Source organism: Gadus macrocephalus, chromosome 21, assembly GCF_031168955.1.
Source record: "Gadus macrocephalus chromosome 21, ASM3116895v1".
Classification (NCBI taxonomy): Eukaryota; Metazoa; Chordata; class Actinopteri; order Gadiformes; family Gadidae; genus Gadus; species Gadus macrocephalus.
In genome coordinates this window covers 6,811,192-6,835,613 of record NC_082402.1, presented here as the reverse complement: position 1 = coordinate 6,835,613, position 24,422 = coordinate 6,811,192, and the positions used below count along the sequence as shown (strand labels likewise).

Here is a 24,422-nt window from a genome sequence, read left to right as displayed (position 1 = left end):
TTGTTTGTTCATTTCCACAGTGATGTCAGACTTCCCTTCTTCTGCCGAACACTGGTGGATCGCCCTAGGTGAGATTCAGTTTTGGTTTATATATAGTTTGATTACATGTCGCCATATCTGTCAATCTATCCATCCCTCTGACTCCCTGGCCGGATTCTTCCATCTCATATGCACTATTTATTTCCTCTGACAAATTGTACCCCCTGATCTGACATTTTGCATATATATAACTCAATCACCATGTCCACCCGCCATATCTATCCTGAGAAAGTAACCTGGGGAACAGCCACTGGCTCACAAACCCTATTTTAACTTGCTGTCAACTTTGTCTGGGTGTATGTCTATTTTTATGTTTTCTCCTCTCACTTTGTCACTTTGTCCCCATCTCCCCCTCTGGCTCTCTATGTCTCTGTCTTTCTCTATACCTCCGTCTCTTTCTCTATCTCTCTTTCTGTCTCTCTCTATCTCTCTCTCTGTCTCTCTCTATCTCTCTCTGTCTCTCTCTATGTCTCTGTTTCTGTCTCTCTATTGGTCTCTTTATCTGTCTCTCTCTATATCTCTGTCTCTCTCCCTGTCTCTCTCTTTGTCCCTGCCTCTGTCTCTCTCTATATCTCTGTCTCTCTCTATGTCTCCGTCTCTCTCTCTAGCTCTCTCTCTGTCTTTCTCTATGACTCTGCTTCTTTCTTTCTGTTGGTCTCTTTCTTTGTCCCTCTCCTTGTCCCTGCCTCTGTCTCTCTCTATATCTCTGTCTCTCTCTATGTCTCTGTCTCTCTCTCTAGCTCTCTCTGTCTTTCTCTATGACTCTGCTTCTTTCTTTCTGTTGGTCTCTTTCTTTGTCTCTCTCCTTGTCTCTGCCTCGGTCTCTCTCTTTGTCTCTGTCTCTCTCTCTGTCTCTCCTCTTTGTCTCTGCCTCTGTCTGCCTCTCTCGTCACTCACTATCTGTCATCGTTTCTCAGGTTCAGGCTTGGTGATGATGATATTTGGGGGACAGCTCCTAGCATACCGACTCTTCAGAAGTAACTTTGTTCATCCAGAAGAGCTGCTAAACTTTTAATCTGTGAAAGATATTCATGGACAATAAAAAATAAGTTTTTAATTAATATCTCATTCACCGCAGGAATTGGTTGACATTAATTCAGAAATGTCTGCTAACCAACCGAGTAAGACTTTGCAGGTAAAGTCAAGAACTGTACGTTTTGTAAACAAGGTTTAGTCTCACGAGTCATGTGTTACTTTTATGTACACATTATGTAGATAAATGATGTAGATACCGATCAAAGAGAGTTGTTCAACCAAACTGTACAGCTTAAAATATTATTTTGTATATTTTGTATTCAAATATTACTGACTAGTTCTCAATTGACAGCTCAAACATTGCACAATACCTTTCACAAAAACTTCATAAACTATTGCTTAACATCTTAATTCCTATTCTGTCTAATTAATAGTCTAGGCAATGCATGCAAAAACAATATAATACAAAATGAATTTATTTTCCAATCAACAACAGTATTCTGAGTTTATCTACATCAATTTTCTGTATTTGGCAAAATTAGGAATACATTATCATGTATGTTAAACTTGGATGGTTTGTGTTATTGTTTACTGTTAAGGTTATATTATATCAGTAGGCCTACAACAAATGTTGCAGATTAAATACTTCGAGCAATATTGATTTTGTGATTATTGGAGAACATGCCCTTCACGTGTGCGTGCGTGCGTGTGTGTGTGTGTGTGTGTGTGTGTGTGTGTGTGTGTGTGTGTGTGTGTGTGTGTGTGTGTGTGTGTGTGTGTGTGTGTGTGTGTGTCCGTAAGTATATTTAAGAAGCAGGTAAAGCTGGTTTAAATTGGATGAATGTGTGATGCGTTGGGCCAACCTGTAGGGTCTAACATACATACGGTAGTTGAATAACATAGACATAGTCATGCCATTGGCATCGTAACAAATGCTATTTGTAAACACTAATCACTATAATTTGAAGGTAGGCTATTAAACAATTATAGGAAATCGTTCTGTCGTGAAAGTTGGACAACGGAGAAGGCTTGTACCCTCAGCACCTGGATTTAACTGCGCCTGCGCTGCGTTGTGACTGTCCTTGGTGCTGACAAATTATGTGATCATGGGCCTCTGTGTCACAATGCAATCATGCACATATGGTCTTGCAAGAAAAAACAATTGTAAGCTATTTATCAAATTATAAAATTGCTTAACTAAATTATTAATTAAATTCAGCAAAGAATTCGCCCATACGCACTTTCGGACGTATTTTCACGTGACGTAGCCTACTCTGTTTTCGTCTTTGCTAATAATGAAACACTCGAACACGCACGTGTAAAGTAAGGTCCCCTCCCGGTAATAAACCTTTCGCTACAAAGACCCACAGCAACTTCAGGAAGGTAGTAGCTTAGCGGATCAAAACATAACAATGCATTCGGCCAACCTTAATCAGCGAAATACAACCACCGAGGTAACTTTCAAACTCACAACGCTATTCACTATTAGCTTGTTAAATGCTAATGCTTGCTGTCAAAGGTAACGCGAAAGTAGTAACAACGAATACAACAATATATATATAACCCTAACCCTATATTTATATATTTATATATTTATATATATATATATATATATATATATATATATATATATATATATATATATATATATATATATATATATATGTATATATATATATATATATATATATATATGTATATATATACATATGCTCTTTCATGAAGTTTTTTTGTTAACAACAAAATGGAATGTGATTTATTGCACGTTTTATTCAAGAAAGGTCATCGTACTCGTAGATCCTCTAATCATGGCGCGTTCACCATAGATAGTGCTCAACACGGTGGGACGTCAACTTCACGTTCACTGTAGTATGTTGTAAAAACGTTCAGATTAAGTGCCTAGAGTTTTGACTATTGAGCAGTGGGCAGTGGATATGCATGTCAGAATTCTTTAATGCGGTAATGTTTACATGGGGGGATTCAGGGACCCTTTGGTTGCTTGGCTCTGCGAATGGAGGATATCATGGATGATGGAGGGATTCGCAAAGAAGTGGTACAACCTGGAGAAGGCCCACCTATACCCAGAGAAGCTTCAGTATTGAGTATTTATATTACACACACAAACACGCATGCTCGCTTGGCTCTCTGAAGGGAATGATGTCATCATCACATTCTGGGCTTTTAATGTCATTAAAGTGTCTTCTTTCTGTACAGTCCGTTACTCAGCATTTCTGGAGTATGCGGACCAGCCCTTTGATACCAACAGCAACGTCAAGTACCCACGGCTGATGACGCTAGGGCGAGGTCGGTCATTGCCTTCAAGTGGCTTCGGGATAAGCACATTCCAACTAATGTCATAGAATTAGACACGATATTGCTCTACCATGCAATACTATATACTATCCTCCTGTCGTTGTCTTCACTGTGGTTGAAGGGACCGCCCACCTGAAGTCTAAATGATAGTACTGATGGTATTTACTGTTTCGAAAATTAATTTAACCAAAGCGACTTAATGTGACGTCAGCTCTATGTCGTTAAGCAGAAGGTAACTTGTCATCTGCATCAAGGATGCCTACAGGTAGCACATATGGGAAGGCCAACAACCCTCTCATCCACTTCCGTATAGTAGCTGCTATATATCATCTCTTCCAGACGTCACCCTGGCTGGCTTGGAGCTGGGTCTATTGACCATGAAGAAGGGGGAGTTCTCCCGCTTCCTCCTCCAGCCACAATTTGCCTTCGGGGAGATGGGTTGCCCCCCTCTCATCCCTCCCGCCGCCCAAATTCTGTACGAGGTCCAGGTGATGGAATTCTTCGATTCCGCCCAGGCCAAAGATTTCCTCGCTCTGGAGCCGGTGTGTGGACTTAAAATATGTTTTTTTTTTTCTGTGTCAAGCACACTATCGGTGTATCGTTTTACAGACGGAGGTTTTTGTTACAGTTTGCTGATCTCTGACGATATCTTTTCTGCTGTCTTGCCAATTAAATTGTATGATTACTCTGTTAAAAAAGAATCGGTGAACTGGACAATATGATCTTTAAACTCTTTTCCATCATTTCCCATTAGTCTTAAATTCCCTTCACCGCTGGATTAACTATGATAAATATTACTATAAATTGTTGATTCATCTTGATTTGAATCTTGACAACTAAATCTGGTCCATTGACCTCCCAAACTGCCACTCCTCGTCCTATGAAGAACTCTTCACAACTTCTGTAAACAAAGATGACTCGAGAGCTTGTGTAGTGAAACCTCCATATATCTCATCGTCGGTTGGTTCTAACCACATCTTGCGCCTTCCCCTTCCTAGGATGCTCAGAATGCCCTTCCTCTTTCACTACTCAGCAATGTGGTGAATACGCTTCGCAACTTGGGCAACCGCTCTTTCAAGCAGGGTCGCCATGACAGCGCTAAAGACCGCTATAAACAGGTAGAAGCTAGCCGAATACATCTGATTAGTCCTTCAAATATTTGTAATGTATTTGGCAAATTATTTTCTTCCACTTGTTTGCTTTTCCAATTATATTGTTCATACTATTCACAAAATGTCATTCGTTCTGCCTGTTTAAGTTCAGTCCAATTCATGAATATTCTATTGAGCTAAGAGGAGGAAATTATCATTGATAGACGATTGTGCTCTGGCATATACATATGTTTCCTTAAGGGGTAATGTAGTCAGGAAAAAGTGAGTTATGACGCGTGATGCAGCCTCCTCAATCCCTTGGCTCGCCCCTAGGCGATGGCAGCGCTGATGACCAGGCTGACGCAGAAGGTGGACGAGAAGGAGGTAAAGGCCTTGCTGCTGCCCGTCTACCTGAACCTGGCTCTGACCGAGCTCCGTCTCGAGAGTCCTCAGAAAGCTCTGAAGTATACAAACCGGGCCCTGGAGATAGATCCCCACAACACCAAAGCCCTGTTCCGCAGTGGGCAGGTAGGACAACGCTTTCTTATTGTAAGATTGCAATTACTGGAACAATGGTGACCTATTGCTGTTTCCTTGTCATTTCTAAATTGATTACTGTGAGCAGCCATGGGAAATCAATAGTTTTGGTTGAGAATAGAGCCAGTCATAGAAAGAGTTAGTTCTAGGCAGATGGTCCTTTCTATGTACTTTCCTGGGTCACACAGAGCAGTGTACATACCGACAAACCATTGTCTCTTTAAAGCACCTGATGAGGTGATGATGGTTGCATTTTAACATGGCATGAATGTAATACCATGAAGTAGTCCTGTATGATTTTGCCATGGCCATTTGTATTTTTTTTCTCAGGCCTACATGGACAAGCATGAGTACGAGGAAGCCCATAATGTCCTCATCATGGCTCAAGCTAAGAAACCCTTTGACTGTGACATTAACGGCCTGCTGATGAAGGCGGCCATGTAAGTAGGTTGTTGACTCCCCCTTTCAGTTCCTAACATCAGGCCAATTGATCTCCTCTTAAATGTGTAGCATGGGAAGAATAAGGAAGTAATACCTGTAACTATTGCTCCATAGTGCATGAGTATACAGGTTGTACAGTAGCTAACTTATGGTAGTTGATTTAAGTGTCACACATTAATTGTTTTAGCAGGTTATTTCCAAGCCTTAAGAGAATGTTTGCCTTTGCTGTTGTGGACTCTGAAAGAAAAACCAATAACATTTTTTATAATGAGCAAATAGCCACAGTTATAGGTTCTTTCTGGAGGTGTGGATTCATTTAAATGTTGTTCAACATAGGCTGGTCAAACAAACTTGTTCACTATGTTGTTCCTACTGGTTGTTGTAATGTGGGAAACCATGTATACAGACATTTAAAATAGCCAAACGTTCACGCTCATCAACTGCTTCTACAAATGGAATGTTGCCAAAAACATGCACTTTTCACAAATCTTTTTTTTTTTATCGTTAATTTAGGTCTCACAAAATGGATCTATTTCTTGCAGATGCTATAAAAAGGGCCTGGATCAGCAAACGGAGGTGTACTCCAGGATGTTTCAGGCATTGAGGACCTGAATGAAGCACCGAGGACCAACAGAGTGATGATCACCCGGTAGGAAGGTGTCCAGCATCAACAAATTACTGCTTAGAAAACAATTGGTTTATTTGGATTTGTATCGTAGGGATTCCCTTTGTTGTACATAGATGGATTGAAAACCCTTTTTGTTGCGAAGAAAATGTGTGTAAGGTGTTCATTTATGATGATCTTGATAGTTTTCAATTTCATAATCTTTCTAAAAGACCAGTCAGACTGACAGACAGACGGACAGGCAGGCAGAAGTAGGTTGCATGGAGGAATCAGAGGATCGGTTGATGAAATTGAGTGAAAATATACAAGTTTTAAACACTAATAATTTGTCTTTCAGAGAGTGAGCGATATACAATGAACCAGGGGCCGGCTTTCACCAGTCCAGCACGACGGACCATAGAAATACTCTAGCTCTTTTATCTCTCAAAGTGTCATTTTCTGCTGTTATTTGGCCTAAACGGAGCAACGCTGTGGAGAGACGTTGACGTCTACGGGCGTTATGTACACCATTTGTTACCCTGATTGTTTCAAAAGCCAGGCAGGGCGATATTAAAACGAAGACGCCTTTAGTACATTTATTTCTTTGTTCTCTTTGTCAAGTTGGGTTTTTGTGATCTGCCAAAGTATGAAAGAGGTTTGTGTTTGAGGTCTGTTATGTAATAAAAAATGTGTGCACTTAAACATTGTTTTATTCCTTCTTAATGCTCTTTTATTGCCATCTTGGTGAAAAAACGAAACGGTGAATATCAATCAGTTTCCCACAAGTTTGAGATTCTTGACCACAAAGCCCTACATATACATGAATATCCCAAGTTATTGAATACAAGTCCGACATTTTTGGAACATTAGCTAATCAAAGTGATGTCATGTAGCATAGTCACCTAACTTACTCGGGGGGTGTGTCACATATTGATTGTGAGTGAAAACCGCAAAGGAGCAGGGAAGGCTTGATGATTAAGGGAGAGGAGGGGGGAGGGTGGAAAAGAGATTGCCTCTGACTGATCCAATCCTCTTGTCAGTGTGTGTCAACCTGTTTCAGTATTGCTCTGCATGCATGGTCAGTGAGATGTGCAGCGTTGACTCGCTTCTTGGAGGGATCTTTAATCACAATGGTTTCTAGGCTTGCTTACTACCTTCACCTCAGGTAAAACCTCCACGTTTTGTGATGGCATGTAATGATGAACATATGTTTCTGCGTTGGATTTCGGCACCGGTGTGACGTGTAGTAGAGGTTTGGTGGTGAATTGGGTAGTGTTTTAAACTTGTATGATAAACGAATGAATTCCTCGTTATTCATTCCTAAATTCCTCCGAAACTCTAGTACCTTAAATATAACTAACAATGAAATGCCGTGTTAAAGAACGATTGTTGCCATATTTCTTACAAAAATGTAACTTGGTATTCTAAGCTGGTACCCGGTATTATATTGTATAAATGTATATTTTAAAATATAATATCCCTTTATTATCACATTGCTATATGACATTATTTGTGGGATAATGTCGCTTTAACAAAGCAGCAGGGGGCGCCACAATCCACTGTAATCCCATGGCTCGTGTGCACACCCTCTCCGTTACCAGTAGTTTGTTCAGCCAATCCCAGTGCGCTATTTTATCTGCACGGCCGACTCTGTCCAGCCATGACTTGTATTCAGGAAAAGTGGCAAAGAAGAGAGGGACACTGGAGGGAGATAGGCGGCGTTCATTGTTTTCAAAATGAATCGGTCACAACACAGTTCACCAGAATGCATAGATAGATAGTGAGCGGGAAAAGATCAGGTCAGCCGCACACTGGGGATTGGGTGTGCAATGACAGCATACGAATAGAGAAAAAAAAACAAGAGGAAGAAGATAAAGACAATTTAATATGAGTCGTCAGCAGCAGGAGTCCCAGGGAGTGGTTTTGACGAGTTACCATAGCAACACCGAACTACTGCCGAAAAGCGGAATAATTGCAGCGGACCCCGACCCAATGCATCCGAGGTACGGTACATAGAAGTGTGTCTGCAAGTGTCCAATCTCCGAAACTTCCCGTGAAACTAAACGGAAAAAACGCATGCCTATCATATTCCACAGTGTGATTCATTGACTAAAGGTGACTGCGTATGGCTATTGGAGTGATATAATAAGGGCAATTGAGCGAAGGTCAAAAAGCGAGCTTTGGGTATACCACTTCACTATTATTTACATAATTGAAGGAAACGTGTGTGTACGTGGATCATGCAGGAACATGTTTCCTCACTGAATAGCCCACCTTTATGTGCAATAACAGCTTTAGATAGCTAATCTGGCCTTGTTCTATTGCTTGTAGCTAATGCCTGTAGGTAGCCACCTCTGATAATATATTATAACTAGACACCCAACCTACATTTATGTTATAAGAAGTGTGTGTGTGTGTGTGTGTGTGTGTGTGTGTGTGTGTGTGTGTGTGTGTGTGTGTGTGTGTGTGTGTGTGTGTGTGTGTGTGTGTGTGTGTGTGTGTGTGTGTGTGTGTGTGTGTGTGTGTGTTCTGCTTGTATATGTGACTACTCTAAATTAAATGTATTATTATTACTTGTGAGTGATACAGCGCGTGTTCAAGACATAATCAACGCACACAACACCAGCACATATAGACTGGTGTGTGTGTGTGTGTGTGTGTGTGTGTGTGTGTGTGTGTGTGTGTGTGTGTGTGTGTGTGTGTGTGTGTGTGTGTGTGTGTGTGTGTGTTTGTTCCAGATGGCCTGTCCAGCTTGCTGGCAAAAAACAGCGTCACATTACAGCCAGCCTTTGTGTGTGTGTGTGTGTCCTCTATGTGTGAGTTTGTGTATGTCCTCTGTGTGGATGTGTTTGTCCTGTCTAGGTTGACTTGAAGGCTTAGTTTTGTGGCACATTGTTTCCACCTTACCGGACATGAGAGACATGGGCAGAGTGCCCCCAAACCCTCTGCTTACTGTGGTCTTCCTGCCTAACATGTGGAGGAGGAGGAGGAGGAGGCAGAGGAAGAGGAACTACAGTAGCCCAAGGAGAACTTTTGGTTCCCCTCTTGCTCAGTCAGAAAGAATACCCACCTCTTGTTGTTCCTTGTTTGTTACCGAATGGTACGCATCGTTTAAATCGAACCACTTCATTTTATTTAGTTCTGCATTCAAATGAGTCACTGTTCATCGTTGGTCCATCTCCAGAAATAATTACAGCAGTTGCCGTAGCAACGTTGCTCTTACTGTGGTATCATTCCAAAGCGGTTTGGCCGTTACCACGTCGTTCCCCAGCATCTGTCTAACGCTGGACGCTCGCTCACACAGCAGTGCTAAGTGGATTCACAGAGCTATGGCACTTTAACTGTGAACCTGAGTGGAACGGCTGCATGTTCACATCCTGCGCTTGTCCATGCTGGGTAACAAAGCAACAGGCAGAGGCTCCAGAAAGATGGGCTACATCAACATTTATGGCGTTTAAGCTTGTAAACGTCAGAGATATGCTGCACGTGTGGGCACTGCAAGATCTGTTGTTTTCACGGCGGCAGACACCATTTGTCTGTTCATTCAGCGTGCGTGTGTGCGTGCGTGCGTGTGCGTGTGCGTGTGCGTGTGTGTGTGTGTGTGTGTGTGTGTTGAATTCACACAGCCTGATCAACAGGTGCCAGCTGACATCCGTGAGACAGTCTTTCTCTGTTTTGCTCTCTTTGTCACTCTTTGTGAATCACATGCACGTGCACACTGCGCACACACACACTCGTGGTACTTCTCCCTCTTCGCCTAAATCACTCCATTAAGTTGAGGCTTTCAACAAGTGGTGATTCAACCCTACCACGGCTGCTCTAGAAGTTAATTTTGAATGAGAAATGTTGATTCATACGAACAACAAACTATTGATTACTTATTTTACACATAGTTTTAACATTAAAATGATTTAATCTGCGGGAAATGGGAATAGTAGCTTGGTTTGTTCCTGGGACCAGCTTCCACATGAATTTGACTAGGCCCATTTCCCTCCTTGTTTTTAATCACACGCGACCAATGGTAGTCGCTGATTGCCAACCCTTGGCAGGTGCTAAGAGAAGTGTGTAGATAAAGGAACAAAGGATGGAAAGCTTTATTCTTTTAATCTCTCTTGCAATGACCGCTGCACAGGTGTGGCCCACCTCCTTTTCATGGCATTTACTGTTCTGCTTATACAAATCTCTACCATACTAAGAGAAGCCCGAACAAATATAGTATTGATGCAGCTATTTTCTTTCTGTCTACCTTCTTAAAAAAAAAAAAAAAAAAAAAACTCGCTTTTTCGAGGGGTGTGTGACTGCTGTTTAATGGTTTACGTCATCATTGGCTGAGGCTGTCTTGGGTAAAATTCTTAGCATGGCAGTTAAACATGGGAATTAAAACGTGACTCAGTTAGCCTCAGAAACTAAGATAAGGGATTTCCTAGGACACATCCAGCATCATCAGTGTCAAGGGACCAATCGTTTCACTCAATTCAGTTGAGCCCTATCATTCATAAAGTTCCCTATCAGAGCTGTAAACACGAGTGTCCAATGGTAATCACAATTACACAGTGTCAAATTTCATAGTGTCCACTAAATGACGCATGTCGCATAGATCGATGTTGTCACCTGATCTCTAGACTTTATGTGTCTAAAAATAGTTTTGTGTGCTTGTTTACTCAGCTCAGTTGTATAGTTCTGAGCTGAAGCCATATTTTATATATAGCTTGCGCTGGGAATAAATGATTAACTGTGTGTGTGTGTGTGTGTGTGTGTGTGTGTGTGTGTGTGTGTGTGTGTGTGTGCCAGTGTGCCAGTGTGCCATGCACTAGAGTTACCAACCCATGGCTTGTCATCCTGTTGCAAGCGATGTCTTCCTAGCTTAAGAAGTGTGTACGGATGTCAAAAAGTGTGTGTGTAAATGGGCTCCCTGTGGTGTTTGGCCGGGGGTCAGGAGTTCATCATGCATTCCAGATAATGCCAAGTTAATGAATATCAAGTTACTGCCATCGGTATGTAGCTAAGGCCCCCGGTTGTAGTGACGGAAAGTAGGTAAAGTAGCCTAGTCTGACTGGGCCTGGACACTTATTTACCTATGACTCATTCAGCTGTACTAGAAGATGAAAAATAATCATGTAGTTTGGGCAGACGTGACTCAAAAAGGCTTTGACCCACTTGGAGTGGGAAGGAGTATTAAATGAGCAATGTTGGCGTCTCGTTGTAATGTTGTAATTTCCTGTCACAGCGAGGAGGTTGGGAGACTGGTGGAAAGAGCGGAGCTATGTGAAAATGCAGAATCCCTTGCCTTTTAATACATAAGAGAGAGAGGGACACGGGAAGAGAGCGGGAGCTTTATTGTACAATCTGACCCCTATAATTGGACATTTTCTTGTAAAATGGGCAACGTGACAGATTTACATTTTCCTTTATCCAAATCGACGATACGAGATCTGACCTTTTGCTGTAATCTCCCTGGGAACACTGTTTACAAAGTAAGTGTAACACTCTCATGCACCTGACACTCTGTGTCCTCTATGTCTCACTACACTGTTGTTTATACTCTTGCTTTGCTTTCTTGCATAGCTCTCTGCAATATTTGATGTATTATAACGTAGCTGTATGGTAAGTAGAACACAGTGACACCGCTAACGGGTTGATAACTAATGAGTGTGGCTCATTATGGCTACGGTTGCTTTTGGACCTATCGGGTTTCAGCCATTCAGTTTGTGGAGATAAGCCTCAGACACTTCCTTAGTGTGACGTCACAGGGTCCAGTGGGAGGCCAGGTAAACACACAGAGGAACTCACCTGGGTGATGAGAGCAATTAAGTTGCCATTTTAGTATAACATGAAGAAAGAATAAGTACATAACATTTTATAAGTACATATTTTGGTTGTGCAATTGGTGGTAATGGTTACATTCTTTAAACCTTTTCAACCCTCTGTTTTATAAGTTGGTTGAAAACTGACCCAAGATGCCTGTAAAGGCATTAGTTGGCCATTCCGCCTGCCAGACTACTCCGTGCAACCACCAAAGGGCCACTAAAGGTTGCTGACTTTGAATGTTATTCAAAATAATCACTGTGTGAGTACTCGCACTGATGCCCCAGTTCCCCTTGACACACACACACACACAGGCACACACACACACACAGACGGACGCACACATGCACAGACAGACAGACAGTACACACGGACACAGTGCTGAGTGTGACATTCTTGCCTGGGGTCCCCTGTTGTCGAGGAGCAAAAATCTGTACAGTGTAACTCGTGTTTAGCACATTTTCTGTCACAAAGGGCTGGTTAAGTTCTGTCACATTAGCAACTCCTAGCAGTAACTTATTGGCTTAATGATTATTGCAAGCTGCATATAGCAATTTACTTCCCAAATGTTACTGTTGAATGGCATTGAATTCATTAAGTCGTATTCACCTGTGGAGTTCACATGAAATTGACACATCGGCGCCCATTGTCACGTCAGTCAACACGGTTGAGACTGAATTGTTAATGTTCAATACCCAGGTGTTTTTTGTTTACCGTCTTTCAAAAAAAAAAACGCCCAGCATCATAAAGTTTGTAATTGTTCTGACGTAATTGTGAATTTTGTGTGTGTGTGTGTGTGCACGTGTGAACGTGTGAACAACACACTAGTATGAGGGCAAAAGTACAGCATGCTGCTTGAGCTTGATAAGAAAAGGCGTGAATAATGATGTTATCCTTAAACCCCTTACATTTAACCAGAAACCAATTCTCTTTAGAGTGGCCAGGCAAGGGGAAGCCAATACTGTAAGCACTGCAATCAAGGTCGGAGGGCAGGAAATCCGCTGTATGCTATGATATTCTTATGCTTAAACTTATTCGTGGTTGATTCAGAGAAATAAAAATCTTGGGCTAGGCCTGTCTGTCTGAATATAGTCTGGGATCTTCCTGTGTTTGTCAAGTTACTGCAAACTGAGTCTGCCATCCCATGTCGCTTTGCTTCGGTTTGCTTCGCTTTCTGTGGCGATGATTACCTTTTCGGGACTGTCCATGCAACAGTCTATGCCTTTCTTTATTTTGTCAGTGCTTATGGGCTTCTCCCTTACTTCTTAATAAACCTATCTTGTCTTTTTGTCTGTTTCGCTGTCTGCCGGTCTCTCTGTTTGATTGTCGGCCCTCTCAGTGTGTGTTAGTGTGTGCGTGCGTGCCCACGACAGTGTGTGAATGGCTTGCTACTCTGTCCCATCTGACTGACCTGAGCCGTGTCAGGTGTCCAGTCTAACCACTCCTCTCTCTCTCTCTCTCTCTCCCGTCCTCCCACCCCCTCCCCCACCCCGACAGCCGCAGGATGGGGCACTACAGTGTGCAACAGAACAACGTGTCCGAACATGGCCTCAAAGCCACCAGCGGTGCCGCCCAACCTCCGTCGCAACAGGCCAGCCCCGTCTGCACCCGCTACCCCAAAACACATCCCGGCAGCAGCCCCAGGTCTGACGCCAGCCCCAGGCCCCGGCCTGGCTCCCATCCGGCCTACCAGCGCTGCAACTCCCAGGTGGATGTTTGTTGTTGTTGATTTATACGTGGATTAATAAAGTGCTATCTTATCTTGTTGTTTTTTCATGCTAGACTGCGGATTCATTTATGATCAGGGTCAACGCTGAGGAATGTAAAGGCCTCATGCCTCACACCTTTTCCATCCCCCTAATAAAAGGGAGACAGGCGGTCAAGCACCCTCGCATACACTTTTAGTGGCTACCACGATACGAGAAGAAAAGTGTGGCCCTTCCTGTTGAAGGACAGCTATGTGGCTGTTTATGCCTCGAAGGTTGGCTTTGTAGAACTGTTCTTCTTTTCCGCTTCTGTCCGCTTATTGTTCGAGGCACTTAGTTTTGCTTGAATTGTAGAGCTTAAAATATCTTCCCTCTCAGTTCATCCTTTGACATAGAGTTTTAAAGGTGTCCTGACACATTTGAATTGTGTGTGAAGTGGGTTTTTCTGTCCGGGTCTCTATCTCTGTATCTTCATACCATGTCTGTCCATACAGGCCCCAGCATGTTGTCAGTGTGTGTGCGTTTATTGGCTATGCTTTCTCTATCTCTCTCTCCCTCCTGTTCATCGTATCTCTCCTAGTCTCTGAAGTCCTAGTTCCTAGGACTTCATCTCTGTGTCGTCTCTCTTTGTTCTCCAGGACTCTCTGGGCGAGCTTGCGATGGACGACTACTGGAAGGAGGTGGAGAACATCTCCTGCTCTGGGGGAGGTGATGGGGGAGGCACGGGGAAGGGGGAGTCTGGGGGAGAGGTCCAAGAGGACGACCAGCAGAAAGTTCCAGAAGGTACATGCGGAAAAAAATGCGCAGGAGTTGTTTTCTCGTCGTTTGATTTATCACTGCACCTACGCCGTAAAGATACCGTGTTGATTTTATAACGAAACCTTTTGTTGCACTTTGTCCTGGGAATGCAAATGCCTCTCCTTCTAAGGGCGTGCGTGTTTATTTTGGTGTACCTGTGTGTCTATGCTGTAGTAGATACAAGACTGAAAGCCATGGCATCAAAGTACACAGACACAGATACATATAGACACACAGACACACGCACACAGACACACACAGACTTGTTGAATAAGAATGTTGTGACCATCTTGTGTGTGAGTGTTGAAGAGGGCAAGGGAGAGGAAACATAACAGCTCTGGTACCTTGCGTTGATGGATGCTAGTGTTGATCTTCCAGATTCCAAGTGTTAGCCGTTTAGAAGGACCTTAGACCAGTGCTATTGTTCGCCAACACAAACACTATACGTCCTGTGTGTGTGTGTGTCGGCCCTTACGGAAGTTCCTCCTTCCCTTTCCTGGGCATAGGATGTCCTTATCCTTATGTATTTAAAAGTATAGGGATGATGACAAAAGTAATAATCGTATCTTTCCGTTATTATTTAATTGTCTCCTCCTCTGCAGAGGGAGAGTCGGAAGAGGCGTGGCTAGCAGAGGCGGGACTTACGGGACTGTTTGATGATTCGCTGACTCCGGACCAGGATCAGGTGTGCATCATCTTGCTACTTTGTTGACATTCTTGTGTCGGTTGTGTACATATTGAATGCATGACATGATTTGTTTCTCTTTATCTACTCATCCAGTCTGAAACGAGGGTGCGATTTTTAACAGCTGGCGGAAAAAAATTGGCAGACCATGTGAAATTGTTAATTGAGAATATATGTAGACGGCGTTACAGATATGTCTGCAACATCCAACACACGGGCAACTTACCCACAGGGGACACCGATCCATCCGTCATACAGCTGGCCGGACATGCCCACCTGAGGTGTCACCTTAGGGGTCGATTTTAGCAGAAAATGCTTGTGACGACAAAATCAACAGCATCCCACCTGTTGGTTAAAACAATGACCGATGAACAATGTACATTGTGCTGGACAGGAAGAGGACAGCGCCGTCTTCCTGTCCACGCTGACCCGGGCCCAGGCGGCGGCCGTGGAGCGCCGCGTGGTCTCGCTGCAGACGCTGAAGCGACGCAACCGTCAGCACGCCCCCGACGTCAGGGACATCTTCAGAGCCCCAGAGACGCACGCGCCCGCTAAGGCATGTAGGACGGGGTGGGTGGAGAGCAGGCTCAAGAGACAAAGTGGTTAAGGAAAGCGTGTGATGATTAACAGTGCATGACTGAGGGTATGGGGTAAAATACAGCTGAAGTAACAATCACGTATGCAAAGTGCATTTTGGTTTTACTCTGTTTTCAGACACATGCAATACAAATGTCATCTACAAATACACCATTTTTATTTTATTTTTATTTTATTTTAGGTCTTGTTTGATATTTTTGCTGGGATTCAGGTTAAGGATATTGTTATATGCTTGTATAGAAGGTTTAGGGTTTTTTGGACAAATACATGGATACTTGTATGTATTGCCTTTGCTAACTTCAGAGTCACCTTGACTTCTAGTTAAGAAGAGTCTGTACACTAATTGACAGACAAGATAATGTGTAACTCAGAGGCAGCCAACTGGTTGAACATGTACTGTATGTTATATTTTGTTAAATATTGACATGCCGTGCGAGAATCTCACATGTCTTGTACGTTGCAGGTTGACGAGGCTACCATTCTGGAAGAGAAGAGTGAGAACCAAGAAAAAGATGTGGCTTTTAATGGTATGTGAAGCGTAAATACACAAGTGCTGTAAGTACACAGTGGCTGAATGTCCCCAGTTTGAACTCGGGACATTTTTCTTGGCATTCCAACATTCGTATTGTTTTGAACTGCAGCTCTCACTTTTATTTTCAAAAAATTTGAGATGATGAGAAATTATTAAATCCATCAATATACTCCAAAATCCGACCGTGGCCTAATCCCTGTCTTTATCCACTCTTCTTTGCTTGAGGAAAAAAATGGGTTAGAAAGTACAATTACCCACAGGGTAATTGTATTTACAATTCTTCAGGGTATTTTTTATTTTTTATTTATTATGTTTATTTATTTATTTATTTTTTTCCACAATGTCTTGTTTTTTTAAACGATTTATGATGACTATTTGCTCTGTAAGGTGACCTTGGGTGTCTTGAAAGGCGCCTCTAAATTAAATGTATTATTATTATTATTACAATTGAACATAGGGGAGCTGCAGTGAAGGCTGTAATACTGTATGTAAATGTCTCTGCTTCTTTTGAGAGAAAATCCTTTACTTCTCCTTCAATTGTGTGACTTCTGACCCTCTGTATCCGTCTGTTTTCCCGCCTGTCTGTGTGGTGAAGCAACGCACATTTCTGAAGAGACGGAGACCGAATGGAATGACAAGTTATCCTTCTCAGAGCAGGCACTCGACTACAAGGAGCACAGTCAAAGGTTAAAGGTCATGTCCAGTCCAAAACCTCTGCACTCACCTGATGACAAACTACCGGTATGTGTCTCTCTGTCTCTCTGTCTCTCTGTCTCTCTCTCGCTCGCTCTCGCCCTCTCGGGCACGCTCTCTCTCTCGTGCTCTCTCTCTCTCGTGCTCTCTCTCTCTCTCGTGCTCTCTCTCTCTCGTGCTCTCTCTCTCTCTCGCTCGCACTCGCGCTGACTCTCGCCCTCTCGGGCACGAGCTCTCTCCGCCCCAGAGACGCCTTCATGTAAACAAATGCAACACATTTATACTCTTACCTTCTGGGTTCTCATACACTCAACAGTTGAGTGTACCGATATTATTATAGAGTGATTCGTTTATAACCTATTGATTACTACTGAAGATATATTAGTTAGCCCTCACAAGATCAATGAGGACAAAGTGAGGCCCTACAACAAAAAAAGAGCGATAGGTCACTCACAAAAGAGAGACTTGGGAAAGTGAAGAGGACATAACTCCTGTGTTGTTCCCTATGTCTCGTGCCACGCCCTATTTCAGCGTGACATCGCCATGACAACAACGGAAACACGTCGGTCGTCTCTGTGGTTTTCATCACGGGAGAGCGCATCCTCTGCTTTGTATTGCAAACAATAGTAGAGGGGGAAAGGAAAATAAAGTCTGGGGAAGGACCAGTAAAGTGTTCTCCTCCGAGAGGAACAGAGACACGGAGAGAGAACCATCACAGGAGGTGCTAATGGGTCACAGAGTAGGGCCGCAGCCCATTGGTCAGAGGTCTCAGAGGAGAATCTGATACAGCGCTTCCATGATTTGCCTCAACAGGAATGTTGTTTTAGTCATCGTATGTTAAAGAGGAGTGTCTCCCTTGCCTTTACTGTTGTCCGTAAGATCATGATAAGCTGCATGGTTATATTCCACGCTGGCCAGAACGTTGTTGCCACATTACCTTTGATTATAGTCTTTATTTAATCATTTGTTGATTTGTCCCTCCTGCTTAGTAAATTGCTGATAACAATACACTTTTAAATATATGAAAATGACAGTGGCACTCAAATCTAGTGCCTACATTAAGAGCACGGGAGGTATGAGCAAATTTCCATTTGTTAACGCTCGAAGTCAGTAGGCAAGGTACTCCTGAGGTATTGTTTGTTTGGACTTTAGTAGTCGTTAGTTAGGTTGGTAGTCACAGTGCCGAACTTTACCGCCGCCTGGTGGCCATGTGTGGTAAATGGAATTTGAACGTATCTGCTGAAGGATGTTGATTTACTGATCCCTTTTCAGAACTTCAAGTTGATTCAGGATAAGACGGGCCAGACCCGAATAGGAGACCTTTCTTCACTGGATATGAAAAAGGTAATTACTTACCAGCATTATGTGTGCCAGTATACTTAACATTAATTAGAACATCCATCAAGATTTCCTATGTATTTCAACGTATCTATGGTCTACAAGGTGCGACGGTTGGTGCTTATTGAGATGACAGCCCTCTTTGACACTTGTGGGATAGACCCCAAATCCCACAAAGCTGTTAAAGTCAAGGCTAAAGGTAAACAGCCCTCATATCAGCCTCACCAAACACAGACTTAAACACACATAAAAGCTTAAACACACACTCGTATATGCTTAAACACACATACTTAAACACACATGCATGCTAAACACAGAAAGAAAAGTGTGCGTGACGAAATGGACATAAGTGGGAACAGATGAGATGAGGTCTTTCATTACCCAAGGAACGAACACACACACACACACACACACACACACACACACACACACACACACACACACACACACACACACACACACACACACACACACACACACACACACACACACACACACACACACACACACACACACACACACACACACACACACACGATGACCCACTAAACGTGACCTCCTCAAAACGCACGTACAGGGTCACATCGAGGTGAACGTTTCCGTAGACCCTTCAGAACCTCATCCAGGCCAAGTTTACTCTCTACTTTGGTCCCAATGAAAAACGCGTGCAAGGATCAAGTCCAATGAAATGTTAGTAAAAGAACTGTTCAGAACAGCTCTTCTATTAACATATCATTTTTGCATGCGTCTTTCATGTCTTTGCACCCTTTGTCTTTGTTCCCTTTGGCTGGCTCTTAACTCTGATCCCGTCTGATGCTCTTGCAGAGAGCGGTCTTTTCGGCGTCCCCCTCGCCACCCTGCTGGATCAGGACCAGAGGCGGCTGCCTGGGACCAGGGTGCCTCTCATACTGCAGAGGGTGGGTGGTCCGGTGCTGGGTGTGGTTCTCTTTAAACAGCGGTCATAGTGGAAGTCGTAGGAACAGGACCTTTGTTTGCCACCTCGCAATATAGTCCACAACATGCAGACAATATTAGTGACACATGCATGAACAGAATACATTTAGAGAAAATAGAATGAAGTAAAAAGACTTGATTTAAAACTAGAGAGTGGTACGAATATAAATATATACAGAAATTGCAGAAAGAAATCCTATGAACTGTCTGTGGTTTGACTTTGTATTTTGTGTCCTTTTCTTCCCAAGTTAATCAGTCATATCGAGGAGGAGGGGCTGAACACGGAGGGGTTACTACGGATCCCCGGAGCGGCCACTAGAGTCAAGGTAAGACAATTTATCACACGTTAATCATCATGTGATATATTCGCCCACCTCACATGGCATTTTCACCTTCAGTTGGAGCGTAGATCGTAGATGGGTATCAAACTAGATAGCATATCCGTAAGATTAGATCTATTCTTCGTACGATTAACGTGAATGCCCACATCCGTCGTTGTCTGTCCCCCGTATCTAGTCAGTGTGCCAGGATCTGGAGTCTGGTTTCTACGAAGGCGTGTTTCCCTGGCAACAGCTGAAACAGCACGACGCCGCTAGCCTTCTGAAGAAGTTCATCCGGGATCTTCCTCATCCCCTGCTGACCGTCAAGTACCTCAACGCCTTCATCGCTGTCGACAGTACGTGGTCCAATGGCGTCAGTTGTGGCGTCAGTTTTATGGAGTCGACCTTCACCGACCGCGATTGTTCACAACACACGTGTGAAGTGGTTCTTTCTGATGGAAGGGAAAAGCTCGGCCCTCTAAAGTTATTATTCGAAGAGGTTGACCTTTAGTTGCTGGAGGAAATCGGATATGAATAGAAAAGATGATAATCTTGCAACATGCTTCATCCCTGTATGGCTTCATGCAGTTCAATGAGTTTTCACATAATTACTTCACAAAAACACAAAAATTGGGTCTGAAGTTTTTTAACCTCCGAATCGTTTGTGTGTTTGTGTGTGTTTACATGCAGAGCTCCCAACAAGGAAGCAACAGCTGCATGCCTTAAACCTGCTGGTTCTACTTCTGCCCGAGACCAACCGAGATACCCTGAAGGTACCCACACTTTTGTTTCTGTTCCTTCCATGGTTCCCTGCTGAAGCCGTTTCATCCTTGGATAGGTATCCAACCTTCTTCTCTTATAACCTCAGGTGTTGGTGGAGTTTTTCCAACGGGTGATCGACCGTCAGGCCCAGAACAAGATGACACTCAACAACGTCTCCGTCGTCATGGCGCCCAACATGTTCATGTTCAAAGGGTACCGCTCCAAGGTTACCGGACAGCAGGAGATTTCCATGGCAACAAGCACTGCTAATATTGTGCGGCAGCTGATCAGATACCAGAGACTTCTGTGGACAGTAAGAGGCCGTTGATGAAGTTAGTCAGATATACTGTGAACCTGTGTTGTGATGTGATTTGTCATCGATTATTTTTAGGGGGCTCCCTGCTGTAGTATTTAAAGGGTGACATACAGATGTCAGATACAGCATACAAACATTTGACAGCACAGAGCACTATACGATACTATACAATGGGGTACAGCCGTTAGCTCCGAGCAGAACTGCGAGGAGATAACGCCATATGTGTAGGCTGGAGGGTTGGTGGGGGTTAAAAATCACGCCTAGCCCACTTAACTTCCCAGAGAGCTGTGCAAGGAATGAATCTCCCTCTGCCTTCTTTTTCTTCTCCCCCACTAGATCCCCAAGTTCATCCTGACGCAGGTCCGTCAACAGAACACGGAGAACCAGCAGAAGTTGAACAGGGAGGGGGCGGTGAGGAAGCTTCTGAAGAAGATCGCCATCGACAGACCTACCGAGAAGGCCGTTAATGAGGTGAGGGCTGGGATTAAATGATGCACTCATTCAACCTCCAGGATGCAGCTGTCATGAGTTAATCTAACATGTACACTTTATTTATACAATCTGATGGAGCTTGGCTTTCACTTTTACTTGATATCACTTCCTGTGCACAAGTTGTGGTTGTTACCAAAGAGATTTCCTGACGATTCCATCCCAAACAACATTTGAGCTATCAAATGGTTACATGTTTATTGCTTATTTTGTATATACTCCACTAACAAGAGAGAGAAGATTAACAATAATTATAGTGATGCATTAGTTGACATTTGAAGGTTCATGTTGATTCAACCAGAAACGAACCAATGCATAAAATATCTGATGAAAGAGTAGAATGCCAAATCGAATTGCTGCACCAATCAGTTCGCTAGTTTTGGAATCCTTTTGCATAAACCAAAACTTAATTAAGGAGAGACCCGCTCTCCCTGGTCTCTTTAGTTTGTCTCTGTGTACTGTAGGTACTGAGGACAACGTTCTGGGTGGTTTCCATCAGAATCCAGCCCCCCTAGACACTGATGCTTTCATGTTCACTTAGCCGTGTTTAAACCTGTCGTCAGGTCTCTGTTTATATCTCTCTATGGCCTCACACCCACACGACTTTTCCGCTGTTTGTTATTAATCGCCCCTCTCTCCCTCTGGTTATGTCTCTGCCTCTGGTTATGTCTCTGTCTCTGCCTCTGGTTATGTCTCTGTCTCTCCCTCTGGTTATGTCTCTGTCTCTGCCTCTGGTTATGTCTCTGTCTCTGCCTCTGGTTATGTCTCTGTCTCTGTCTCTGGTTATGTCTCTGTCTCTCCCTCTGACTCTCCCTTTGTCTCTCTCTCTCTGTCTCTCCCTCTGGTTATGTCTCTGTCCCTCCCAGGAGGGTTCAGTTGGTTTTATCCGGGTCCAGGCGCCACAGTTCAACAAAGTCTCCATGGCGGTCCAGCTCACAGAAGAGTTACAGGCTGCTGACGTGCTCACAAGGTTCCTGAGCCAGGACCGGTAATACATTTACACTCACGTGCACACACACACTAGTTATGTATATATATCTACACACACTCAATCACGTATCCCCCACTTTACTTCCATCACTGTGTTTTCCAATTTGGCACTGAGACAGAGTTTCGTCACCATCATGCTAAACTTGAGTCTTTTTGTTGAGAGCGGGAACGTTTACGTCCAAAAACACAAGATTCCTAATGGACAGTGTGGAGCCCTGACGTAAACATCAGGTCCCGTAATAGGCGGCCATGACGGCTCCAAATTTGAGCATTAGCTTCTAAAACCTGCTGTGTTTGTAAATGAGACGGTTTTGAGATGACAGTCTGCTTACAGTGAGCCCCTGAATGTAATCAGTGGGGAACCGAGTTTGATAGAAACCAAATGTTGTATATGCTTGAACGTGAAATTAAGAATTCAACTGATTTGAACCCAACCCTGCAGCAGTCCAATTCAGTTTCTGTAAATATATATTTGCCGTGTCTATTACAGTGTTTAGAGTTGTACTTCAAAATGATTATCTTTAGTTCTCTCGGTCTCTTGTGTTTGCTCATTGGTCCTCTCTGTCTTTTTGATATCTTTCCAGTTCAGTGCCTGTGAAGCGGGAAAATTTGTGTCTCTACGAGATTGGTGGGAATCTCAGTAAGTCGAGCCTTATCGTCTTATAAGGTGGAAAAACAGCAGCTCAGCTGGAAATATAAGGTTTATCCTTAACTCCCTGTGTTTAAAGGAATTGTGTGTAATAGGTACAGCCTATATGTGGGCAACTGGGCATTATCAATACATGGAATGACACATTTCAACATCACTGTTATTTATGGTCGTGGTGTTAAAGCTTTTTAGTGCAACACACACGCTGTGGACAAGCAATCTGGCGGATATGCAATACGACAAATATCAGAGATCATAAACGAGTCTATGCTTCATTTGAACTTCTGACCTGTCGACCCTGATTGTATCTCTGCTCTGTGTCTCCATCCTTCTGGCCCCTCCCTCTCTCCCCAACGTCCCTCAGAGGAGCGGTGTCTGAACGAGGCGACGTACATGAAGGACCTCTTCCAGCTGAACCCCGCAGCAGAGTGGGTCATCAAGACTGTGCAGCGGTGATGAGACCCACACACCTGATTCCTGGACCCTCTAATTGGGCCCTGTTTGGGGGTGCAGCAGGCTCTTATTGGGATAGAGATGTAAAATGGTACTCTCTAGTTGTGGCTCTGGGTTGAAGATGACTAGGACTAGGCACTAGGAAGAGAGGGCGGAGCCACGTAAGTGTGCAGACCGACAGAACCCTGCTGATGGCAAAAGGCACCATTTAGGACTAGAACGTGTATATAGTCTGTGAATATGTTTTTTGGTTCCCATTTGCCTCATGTTCATTTGATGAATTGTACCCTTCTGTGACCACTATTTTCGGGTACAAAAATGGTTCATTAGATACCAACGATTTATTGAATGCTTCATGTCCTTATTTAGTAGTATGAAAAGCACTTGATAAAACCCCATATACTTCCTGTATTATTTTTATAATATGGCCACAGGACAGCAATTAGTTTCTATACGTCGTCACAATGGTATTGTGATTAAAAGCTGTTATTTGTTGAAATTATATTCATAACAAGCACACCATTTAAAATCAACCAAACCCTTTCATTGTTAAATCGATTTAAATTAAATCGAAAGACGAGTGACTGCATTTCTGAACCACTACGAATGACAACAGTTTCTGCCAAACATAACGGCCTATAGCCTACTGTAGAATCACAGTACTACTGGGAGAATCTACAGACCTAGGGGGTTTAGTATGAGACTACAATAGACATTTCTGATAGTGGTCTAAGCACTTGTAGTTAGACGTGTCATTCTCACAGTTTCACATGTTTCAGTGTGATAGTGTTTCAATGTGATGAAATTCAATGAAATAAGTTTCATCCCATAATAAGATTAACCACGATTTGAACGAAGTATCGTATTTGGGATGTAGAAATAACCACTCTGAAACACAAAATAAAAACGTCAAGTTCAGGACAAAGATTGATGTTTTGGTGCACTCAGTAATAAAAGATTGTTGAATGATTTATGAAAAAATGTCAAACTAGACTGATCTAGTTGACTTGAAAGATGGCTTATTGAGTTGGATCGGGATTTGAAGTCCTCAGTAAAAACATTCAAATACATTTTTTGGCGATATTTAAAAATGGGTGGTAGGGCTTAACTTAAAGTGTGCCTTCCTCTGTGCAATTTGATGTCGATCAATACTGTTAAGTGTAAAGATGTCACCAATTTTAGGTTGTTTTTAAACTGAACTGACTTTACCGTGAATATTTTTTTCATCGAAAGACATGCATTTGTATAATAACCACTTCTGAAATGACCACTAAAACTCTGTAAATAAATAATGTAGACTAATTATTGCCATTATTGTTTGTATTGTCTTGGCTT

General features: G+C 43.1%; 3 protein-coding genes across 4 annotated transcripts in view; all 3 read left to right on the top strand.

The window, feature by feature from the left end:
• The window catches only part of tmem244 (transmembrane protein 244), a 5,077-nt gene extending 3,406 nt beyond the window's left edge, over nucleotides 1–1,671 (top strand). The window contains exons 5-6 of the mRNA XM_060041689.1: nucleotides 21–68; nucleotides 957–1,671. Coding sequence (XP_059897672.1) covers nucleotides 21–68; nucleotides 957–1,054 — 146 coding nt within the window. The 3' untranslated portion in view covers nucleotides 1,055–1,671. The remainder of the gene's footprint in view (nucleotides 1–20; nucleotides 69–956) is intronic.
• A 125-nt stretch (nucleotides 1,672–1,796) lies between these two features.
• fkbp6 (FKBP prolyl isomerase 6) lies at nucleotides 1,797–6,702 on the top strand. Of its 2 annotated transcripts, none has more exons than XM_060041688.1 (9): nucleotides 1,797–2,178; nucleotides 2,999–3,116; nucleotides 3,229–3,318; nucleotides 3,667–3,869; nucleotides 4,326–4,445; nucleotides 4,752–4,946; nucleotides 5,286–5,395; nucleotides 5,939–6,045; nucleotides 6,359–6,702. In XM_060041688.1, exons 1-8 carry the CDS (start codon nucleotides 2,155–2,157, stop codon nucleotides 6,006–6,008), a joined length of 930 nt encoding a protein of 309 aa, XP_059897671.1. In that variant the 5' UTR covers nucleotides 1,797–2,154; the 3' UTR covers nucleotides 6,009–6,045; nucleotides 6,359–6,702. The 2 variants fall into 2 exon arrangements, with proteins under 2 accessions (XP_059897671.1, XP_059897669.1); XM_060041686.1 differs by lacking the exon at nucleotides 1,797–2,178 and adding an exon at nucleotides 2,209–2,468.
• Nucleotides 6,703–7,655: 953 nt separating this feature from the next.
• Nucleotides 7,656–24,390, top strand: arhgap18 (Rho GTPase activating protein 18). Its single transcript, XM_060042064.1, is given in 18 exon segments — nucleotides 7,656–8,003; nucleotides 13,303–13,513; nucleotides 14,150–14,294; nucleotides 14,912–14,994; nucleotides 15,389–15,554; nucleotides 16,080–16,118; nucleotides 16,737–16,864; nucleotides 18,089–18,160; nucleotides 18,260–18,353; nucleotides 18,980–19,071; nucleotides 19,357–19,434; nucleotides 19,625–19,784; nucleotides 20,119–20,201; nucleotides 20,297–20,503; nucleotides 20,843–20,977; nucleotides 21,862–21,983; nucleotides 22,570–22,625; nucleotides 22,999–24,390. Coding segments are annotated over 18 exon segments (2,079 nt in total). The 5' UTR covers nucleotides 7,656–7,887; the 3' UTR covers nucleotides 23,091–24,390.
• Nucleotides 24,391–24,422: the final 32 nt, after the last annotated feature.